Genomic DNA, 9,941 nt, shown 5'->3' with positions numbered 1-9,941 from the left:
GGGGGCCTCTGCTTCTCTGACTGAAAGGGAGGGTTCTGTAGGGAGAGTGTCTTGGAGTTGGGAGAGTCCAAACTTGGGCTTTGAAAGCAAACTACTGGGTTTGAATTCTACCCCACCATGAATCAACCATGGCCTCGGGCAAGTTGCTGAAATTCGGAGTCAGTTTCCTCTTCTGTAAAATGGGATAATGCCTTAACCGAGGTTCTACCTGTAAAGCATGTGGAACGTGTCTGGAATGTGGTAAGTGCTTAATGAATGTCGGTTTCCAAGACCACACACTCGTTACACTAGCTGGTATTTCTGGGTCTGGCCCCTAGCGTGGAACCTTCCAGCTTTCCTGCCCCTGTGCTCTGAAGCAGGCTCTGTGTTTGCTTCCTCCGCAGCGGATTAGGCTGAGGGCTTGCTCTAAAGCCTTGCAGCCTCTCCTCCAGGGGAGCTGCCAGTGCAGGCAGGCTGCAGGCATTAGTGACCCCGCCCCTTCTCTCCCTGCCAGGGATGGTGCTTTGATCGACTGACCGTCCCCCACCCCACAGCCGAGAAGATTCTCTGCCACCCTTCACCGCGTGCCAACCCAGCCAGAAAGCCAAGGATTCCGCAGACTCAGTCCTCGCCACGCCTCTTCTGCACAGAAACACACTCCTGTCTTCCCCAAGGCTTCTGAAGAGGGAGGCCCCCAGTTCTACCTCATGTTTGGGGCATCTTGCTAGCTATGGCCCTTCTCCTCGGCTTCCTGCTGCTGCTGGGGCTTTATGGGGACACCATGTCAGAGGGGCCACCGCCATCATCCACATACATTCCTGATGGTTTGGAATTTGAATTTCCTCCAACGAGCTATGAGACCAGAGATTCTTATGAAGCTGGACCTACTGGCATCCTCTTTCAAATTGTGCACATCTTTCTCCACATGGTGCAGCCGAATGCTTTCCCTGAAGGTAAGTGCCAATGGCGGGACAAGGTACAATATGTCTCCAAACATACTCACGGGCACACACACAATATTGTTTGTTAATGACAACACGATCAGTGCAGAATATATTCCGTATATTAAAGTATGAGATTCAAAGTGATTGAATTGCACAGGAGCAGAAAGTATTTAGCCAGAAGTTAAGAAAAATAAGTTAAATAGGTTGTTAGGAATGTGATGATAAGAAAATGAAATCAAACTGTGTTGCCGTGTTGTTTTTCCAATTCTTTATCCTTCTTCCCCTCCTTTTTTGTTTGTTTTGTTTTTTGGTTAGAATATTGAATTGTTCTCAAGTTCATACCAAAGGTAGAAGTTAGGGTAAAAATGCAAATTCTCTGTTATCAAACGAGAAGTTAATAATGACCTCTCATGGCCATTGAGAGTTACAAATTTAACTCTCCTCCACCCACCGCAAAATGCAGTTTTGACACTGCTTAGGGCAAGGCCAGGGCAGACCATACCTGTTACCTGGGTAACTTGTTTGCTTCAGGTCTAAGAGTTTGAGTGTGAAACCAGGAGGGAACATTCATGGCATCGTGCTGTTGTTTTGTGTGCGTACTCTCTGGCCTCACCACTGCGGCTCATCTGTACTCGGAAGTCTTCGGGGTATGTGTTTTCAGGAGTGGGATTATGAAAGTTCAAATGGTCTGTGGGAATTGTCTGCTATTAGGGTTTGGCAGTCTAAATTTTTATTGATTTAATGTTAGATCTAGCTTAAGCTTGTTCTTGAAACTACAAAGATTTGAATATTATCATTGACTACTAAACATTATAAAATTTGTAGTAATCTTTATCATCTTCCTTAGCTGGCCAGCCGTCGTTCATAAGCAGATTATCTGTGTGTGTGTGTGTGAGAGAGAGAGACACACACACACACACACACACACAGAGACAGAGAGAGAGAGAGAGAGAGAGAGAGAGAGAGAGAGAGAGAATGTATTTAGTGAACTTCAGCACCTGTTTATATTACAGGCAGTTTACAGATTTTCTTAATATATATTTACATAGAATTTTTTACATTTATTTGTCTCAGATTAAGCAATTGAAACAGTCTGAAGTGTAGTTTTCAATTTTTTGTTAGTTTAAATTTCATTTCAATGAAGTAAATCACCCTGGGCCCTACTGTCACAGAAGAGAGTCCTGAACAAGTACTGCTTACTGTTTATGTCACTGCTTAAAAGACTAAATTTGGAAATCCAAAGGACAAAAGTAGAAAACAAACTGAGTTTATTTATTCATGTTGAATACAAATTCACTATTCTAATAAATATCTTTTTGTTTACTTTTGGACTTGATGTAAATATAATTGAATAAAGAAACACCTACTAGTGTTTTTAGTCTTGGCTTCTTTGTTTTTTTATGTAAAAAGCATAGAATTCGGTTGTTTAATACGAATTTACAGTGACTTCTTTAAAAAGATTGTGAAGTCTCCTGTGTCATTCTAAGGCAGATCATATAATTAATCCTGTAATCTCTTTCCATATGTCGTTTTATTTTTCTCCCTCTAGATTTCATATGAAGGCTTCCTCACACTTGTTTCACAAGGGAAAACAGTATCTTTAAAGGTCTTCATTCAAATGATCAGGTTAAAAGACATCCTGCTTCTGATGCATTCTAGGGTTTTCACCTCCAACATCATGATTAGTCTAGAATTTAAATCCTAATGTAATCTGAGGGTGTTAGCCTTGCTTGTCCCTTGACCTTCATCAATACTTACTACTTCGGAGAAAGAAATTCCCAGAAACAGACCAGCACTACCCCTTTCAGAAAAAATTGTCAGGTTGCTTAGAGAATATAATACTGAATTTAGCAGGTGATGTCTTGGTGTGTTGGCTTTCTTCCACCATCCCATTATTCATATTCTTTCACCCAGTTACTAGGTTTCGTAATAGCCTCAAAGTGCTCAAGAGGTGCTTTGCAACATAAAGGACACTATGAGGCAATCATGTTTTTCGTGTTTTTTTTTTTCCCCTTGGCACGTGACTTTTTTTTAAAAATTAAAGTATAGTTGATTTACAATGTCCTGTTGGTTTCAGGTGTACATCACAGTGATTCAGTTATACATATATAAATATATTCTTTTCCCATATAGGTTATTACAAAATATGGAGTATAGTTCCCTATGCTATACAGTAGGTCCATGCTGCTTAACTATTTCATGTATAGTAGTGTGTGTCTGTTAATCCCATCCTCCTAATTTCTCCCTCCCCTCCCCCTTCCCCTTAGGTAACCATACGTTTGTTTTCTATGTCTGTGGGTCTATTGCTGTTTTGTAAATAAGTTCATTTGTATCTTTTTTCTTTCTTAGAGCCCACGTATAAGTGATATCATATGATATTTGTCATTCTCTGTCTGGCTTATGTCACTTAGTATAATCTCTAGGTCCATCCATGTTGCTGCAAGTGGCATTGTTTCGTTCTTTTTAATGGCTAAGTAATATTCCATTGTATATATGTACCGCATCTTCTTTATCCATTCATCTGTCGATGGACATTTAGGTTGCTTCCAGGTCTTGGCTTTTGTAAGTAGTGTTGCTGTGAACTTTGGGACCACTGCATTTCATGAGCACCAAAACAGAGGCAGATGTCTTGATAATTGAAGATGCAAGAGAGAGAGAGAAAGAGATAGATTTATATGTATTAGCTTAACTAAATACATCAACCAAAGCAGATGACTTCAGGATGAGTCCTCTGTGGAGTAACATCTTCACAGAAGACAATATCCCACAGGTCTGTTCTTTCATGTGAGAGAGAAGTTTTGAGTGCACAGTCCCAGCGCAGGAGCAGAAGAAGAAGGGACGGCCCTGGAGCCTCGGATCCTTCTTTTCATGCTATCATTGGGGAGTTTTCCACATTTACATCCTGTTTCCAACCAAAATGGGATACCCAGTTTTGCATTTGGAACTCTCTAAAGAGAAGCCCATCCTGGTAAATACAAGATGGAAAGGTTTTGTTTAGCTGGGGCTTGAGACAAAGGCCTATTCCTGGATAGAAGAAAAGATTAGCTTAGATTAGACCAGGCAGACAGGTAACTCTACAGCTCGGCAGAGTGTGCTCTAGTACCTGGTGGGTATTTCATAAATCCTGCCCTGATCTGAAGCTGCAAGGGAGATGTGGTGTCCTGGGCTTGGCTCACTAAGAAGACAGTGATGGCTTACATTAGCGGGGAATCGTCTGTCCATTCATTAACCGAGAAAGGGTGTTGAGGGCAGGATGTGCGTGTGTATGTGGCGGGGGTGGGGGGCCATGGGGGGAGCTGGGGAAAGAGCATTCCAGGCAGAGGAAACGGCATGTCCATGGAGTGGAGGAGACCGTGGTTCATGGTGGACCCGTGAAGTGTGTATTCATGGAGTAAGTCTGCCAGGGTTGGGCAGCCAGAGCTGGAGGACCCTGACTGGCAGGCCAGAGAGTTCTGTAGCGGGAAGGAAGCTAAGGCAGCATGAGCGCAGGTTTCATTCACTTGACAAGCATTATTGAAAGCACTGCCTTCTGCGGTGCACCTTGCTGGGTGCCATGAGCCAGTGGACTTGGGTTTTGGGAAAAGAATCTGACGGCAGCTGATAGGATAGGTCACAGGGAGGGGGAGGTTCCTGCAGTGGTCCAGAGGGTGGTAATAATGAACTAATGTGGGATGAGGCAAAAGTAATGGGGGAAACAGAGGCAGGGTCCATTCTGTGTCCAAAAGACTTGCTTTAAGTCCTAGCTCTTGCCTATTACCCGCAAGGTGATCTAGGCCAACTTAATTTTCAGAGCCTCTGCTCTCATAGATGTAATGTGACTCTAATCATAACCCACTCTATAGCTTTTATCTGTGAGGCTTAAATAAAATGATGCATGTAAAGCCGATGTTTAAAACCATGCCTGAAAGGCACAGAGAAAAATCCTCAATAAACGTGGCTGCTCTTAGTATTATTACTCAAGAGGAAGAATTGACCAAATTTGACGCCAAAATTGGTGTCTCGAGGGATATAGGAAAGAAAAGGTGTCTCCAGGAGGGATCTTTACAATGTCCTTGTTGCTCCTGCCTCAGCAACACTACATGGAGTTGCCTTGTAAGAAGCGATTGTGTTGCTTTTGAAGTTAAGTGGGTTGTGTCTCCCCAGCAAGCCCCACAGCAGCAGAACTGGCTCTAGAAGCCAAGATTTGGATGTAGCGCTAGTTTACCAAGTAGTCTTTACTCCCACAAAAATATCTGCGTCTCGTGGGTTCTTGTTTTTGCTCTGTTCCCTCCTCCTCTCCCCAGCATCTTGCTGTAAGGCACACTGTGCAAAGTGTTAGCTCATTTGAATCTCCCAGCAACTTTGAGAGGTAGATGATGGAGGTAGATGGTGGTCTTATTTCTATTTATTACATCCCCCTTTACAGATTGGAAAACTAAGTCAGGACAAGATTACATGTTCAAAGCACACAACTAGCCACTGGCAGATTGAGAACCCCCTGTCTCCAGGACTATTTTTCCTATATTCTATAGCTTACTTTGTGGGTAATTGATTTCCTTTTGATTTTATCATACAGCTTTTAAAATGATCGTGAGTTACCATGAAAAATAGTAATTTTTGCACATTGAAAGCATACATTGCAGAAGATTATCTGGTGTGAATGGTGAGCAGGGCCTTTTCCAATTTTGGGTGTCTGTGATGAATTTGGCATAAATCATGACCCAGGTCCGAGCCTTTTTAATGGAACAAGTGAAAAAAAGGTCTCCTCAGCTTTTATTTTTTTATAAATTTATTTATTTTATTTATTTTTGGCTGCGTTGGGTCTTTGTTGCTGTGTGCGGGCTTTCTCTAGTTGCGGCGAGTGGGGGCTACTCTTCGTTGCGGTGCGCGGGCTTCTCACTGCGGTGACTTCTCTTGTTGCAGAGCACGGGCTCTAGGCACGCAGGCTTCAGTAGTTGTGGCACGTGGGCTCTAGGCACGCAGGCTTCAGTGGCTGTGGTACGCAGGCTCAGTAGTTGTAGCTTGCGGGCTCTAGAGTGCAGGCTCAGTGGTTGTGGCGCACGGGCTTAGTTGCTCCGCGACATGTGGAATATTCCCGGACCAGGGCTCGAACCCGTGTCCACTGCATTGGCAGGTGGATTCTTAACCACTGTGCCACCAGGGAAGCCCTGCTTTTATTGCTATAGAAAATTTCTAAAATAATTTTCCACTCTGTTTTGGCATATTTTTAAATTAGATTTTAGGATGGTTGACCTATTTGTAACAACATTTTCTGCTAATCTGATTTGATCCCGGGAGTTGGTGGGTCTGAGGGCGGAGCTGGGGAAGTGGTAGAAGTGGGGAAGAGGGAAGAGTTAAGCTTGGTTTCCTCAGACTTTGAGATGCCACCAGGATGTGATATTAACTGAGAGTCCTTCTGTTGCAGGTAACAGAAACCTATCAGCAAAGGCAATCAGAAAAGGGGTTTATCTACAAGGTCCTACGGTATAGCACAGGGAACTATATTCAATATCTTGTAATAAACCATAATAGAAAAGAATATATGTATATATCCTTTTATATATATGTGTGTGTATGTGTGTCTGTGTGTGTGTATGTTTAACTGAATCACTTTGATTCTGGTGATCACACCAGAAACTAACACAACATTGTAAATCAACAATACTTCAATAAAAAAAAATTTTTTAAAAAGGGGTTTATCATGAGGACTTCGGGTTACTTCATGACGCTCAAGGGGGTTGGGGAGGGGAATCAAGCCAGCAGGGACTCGACCTGGCTCCCATCTTGGCCCCTCTCTGCCCCGTGGCCTCTTCATTCCTCCTCCTTCCCATCCCCCTTTCTGGGTTCTCCCATCCTGTAATCCTCCTGGTGGAGAGCTAGGCTGCCAACGTCATAGGTTTCAGGCCAGCTTCCTGGAGAGCGAGTGGCTGGGCATTCTCTCTCTTTTAGTCCCAAGTCTCAGTTCCAGTCCTGCCCGGGGCCAGTCGCCAACCACGGGCCCTTCGGGTAACTGTGGCTACAGTCACACCTCGTGCCTCGGCCGGGTGCTGTGAGCCTGGCACTGTGAGGCACTGCTGGCCCTGTGGCATCACAGGCAGGGAGGTGGTTTCCAGAAAAGGGGTTGTTGGACGGACAGCCCAGTAGGTGTGTCCGTGCCAATGTCCACCTAGAATTAGGATGTTTTATTATATCCAGCACCTGTGTGTTCTTACTTAATCAGATGGAGCCAGCACTTGTCTTCTTTACATCACGTGACCCAGGTTGGCAATGGGCCTGGCCATAAATAAGGTCATGGAGGGAAAGGACTAACATTAGTTGATCCTGTCTCCCCAGAGTCACTCACTGTGCTGGGCAGTCTACGGCTGTCATCTCTTTGCATCCGAACAATTACAACAGCAAACAGCTGGTATGTGCCGGCTTTCAGGGATTTGAACAACTCAACAACTCCGTGAGCTAGGGGCTATTAATCTCATTTTACAGAAGAGGAAGCTGGGGTTCAGAGAGCTAACTGACTTGACCAGGGTCACAGAACTAGCCAGTGGCAGAGCCAGGGTTTGAATTCAGGCAGGCTGTGTTGATTGTCCAGGCTCATAGTTGCCACTTGTATTTTGCTGATAAGGGAAGTGAGACTCAAGGAAGTTAAGGGAGTGTTCCAAGGTCACACACACTGATGGCTAAGGGACCAAGCCAAGGTTTGACCCAGAGCGTGTGATGCCCACGCCTGGGCTTGTCTCGCCTTGTGCTCCCTGGAAGGGGGCGTGTCTGGAGACTGTAACAGGCACTCCTTTAATCCATCCGATGTGTCTTCTGCTTCATAGTATAGCTTCCAGTGCTAAACTGAAAAATGAGTCCTGTTGACCGTATTTTCATAAACTTGTCCACAAAGTCCTGAAACGTGCCCCTGCCTTCCCGTAAGTGAGCAGTAGAGGTAGGCTGTGCCCTTCCGGAAAATAAATGTGTGCCAGTGCCGTGAAAGACACAAGAAGGAAAGCTTCCTGGTCTCCAGCGGTGATGTCCTTTTTGAGGTCTTCAAATACATGCAGGAAATGAGAGATTAAGTATGAATGTAAATAAAGAGAGGCCACGCCAGCAGCTGCTGGATGAAGCCCATGTGGTATTAGACATTGCCGTCTACTGGATGGAAGTTCCAAAACGTACACTTGGAGAAGCAGCTGTCCAGTGTGGTCTGGATGGGGCAATGCTGGGGCAGAAGCATACAGCGGGAGGGACATTACAGGAGGGGTGGCCTGAGGCAGGCTTGCCACGTACCCTCTGCTTGGCTGGGATCTAGATTCGGAAATGAGCCCAACACTTGAGTGGTAGCGATGAGCCTGCACCCTGGAGCCTCTGCCTGGGTTTGATTCCTGGCTTTTATGTTGACGAGCTTTGTGACCTTGGGCAAGTGACTTAAACTCTCTGTTCCTGAGTTTTCCCTCTGTAAAATGAAGATAATTATAATAGTACTTTGGGGATCATCATAATATTTAAATAATATTTATAAAGCAACGAGGACCTTGTCTGATAAACTAAGTGCTATATAAGTGTTTGTTAAGTAAAATATGAATGTATAAAACCCATATTCATTATAAGCTTTTAAATTAATCTTACGTCTTGATGATCACATGGACAGAAGAGCAAGTATTTATGTGACTCCCACTGCACTGGTTTCTTAGGGATGCTGTAACAAATCATCACAAACTGAGTGGCTGAAAACATCAGAAATTTATCCTGTCATAGTTCTGAGAACCAGGAAATCAAGATATTGGCACTCAGGGAGGCTGAAGCCTCTAGAGGAGAATCCTTCCTTGCTTCCTCCAGCTTCTGGTGTCTCCAGGTGATCCTTGGCTTGTGGCTGCATCATTCCAATCTCTGCCCATCTTCACATCTGCCTTATGTGTCTCTGGCTCAGATCTCCCTTTGTTTTCTTTTATAAAGGCATCTGTCACTGGATTTAGAGCCCATCCTATATCCAGTATGATCTTATCTCGAGATCCTTAACTTAATTATATCTTCAAAGACCCTTTTTCCAAATAAGGTCACATTCACAGATTCCCGGGGTCAGGACTTGGACATATCTTTTGGGGGGCAACCATTCAGCCCATGACACCTATTACATACTTCTTTAGTTCTTCCAGAGAGTAGCTCAGAGATATTAAATGATGTGTCCAAGGTCATGTTTCTGAAAAATGATGGAACCAGATTCAGAGCTGACTTGTCTGATTCCAAGTTCTTGAATTTCCATCCTGTAAGTATGTAGTGAGCTAGACCTGTTGCTGTTTGGCAGAGGTGGCGTCGACTGGGTTCCCCTGCTCTCAAAAGGCTAACCTTGAGCACAGAGACCTCCACCTCCACAGTCAGCTCTGATGCAGGAGGGCTGGTCCATGCTAACTGTCCGGCATGAATAGTGTGCTCATGGCTGTCGAGAGGAGGGATTAGTCATGATGGGGCAATTGCAGAAGACTTCCTGGAGGAAGGAACATTTGAACTGAACTTTACGGGTGTGGAAGAGTTCAGGAAGCAGAGGAGAGCATTCCAGGTGCACAAGCAGAGGCCTGAGTGATGCAAGTTGAGACAAGAGCTTGTAGGATGTGGCCTGGTGAGCAGTGAGGCCAGAGACCTGCATGTCCGGGAGGTTGTCAGGCCATGAACTTGGGGAGTAGCTTGTGGGCAGATGGCAGACAGGCTCTGGAATGTCAGACCAACGTGTGCATGGGGTTCAGCAGACAGTGGAAAGTGGGCATCACTCAGTAAACCTGTAACCCCAACCAAAGCTACAGGAAGGAGGCGGTGGAGGGGTGGGGAGTGGGGTATGCATTGTCTGCTGTTTCTGGAAATTCTCATGTACACTTGGGCACTAGTGACCTAGCTCAGTGTTACTCCAGGTGTGGCCTTTGGACCAAAAGCATCAGGCATCACATGGGAGTTTGTTACAAATGCAGATTCTTGGGCCCTACTTACTAAATCAGAATTTCCTATTTTTTTAATTTAAAAATATTTTTAAAAATTGTATGCATACAGAAAAGTGCACCTAAACCTACA

The 9,941-nt window shown here is 44.6% G+C and overlaps 1 protein-coding gene across 1 annotated transcript in view; it reads left to right on the top strand.

Annotated features, from left to right (window-relative positions):
• Window positions 1-496: 496 nt before the first annotated feature.
• PROM1 (prominin 1) overlaps window positions 497-9,941 on the top strand; it is a 93,346-nt gene continuing 83,901 nt past the window's right edge. The window contains exon 1 of the mRNA XM_089911699.1: window positions 497-932. Within this exon, the coding sequence (XP_089767825.1) occupies window positions 710-932 (223 nt within the window). The 5' untranslated portion in view covers window positions 497-709. The remainder of the gene's footprint in view (window positions 933-9,941) is intronic.

Source organism: Delphinapterus leucas, chromosome 5 (genome assembly GCF_059928025.1).
Source record: "Delphinapterus leucas isolate spDelLeu-1000000601 "Yukka" chromosome 5, BTC_Dleu_Yukka2, whole genome shotgun sequence".
Lineage (NCBI taxonomy): Eukaryota > Metazoa > Chordata > Mammalia > Artiodactyla > Monodontidae > Delphinapterus > Delphinapterus leucas.
This window is presented reverse-complemented; position numbering and strand designations above follow the sequence as displayed.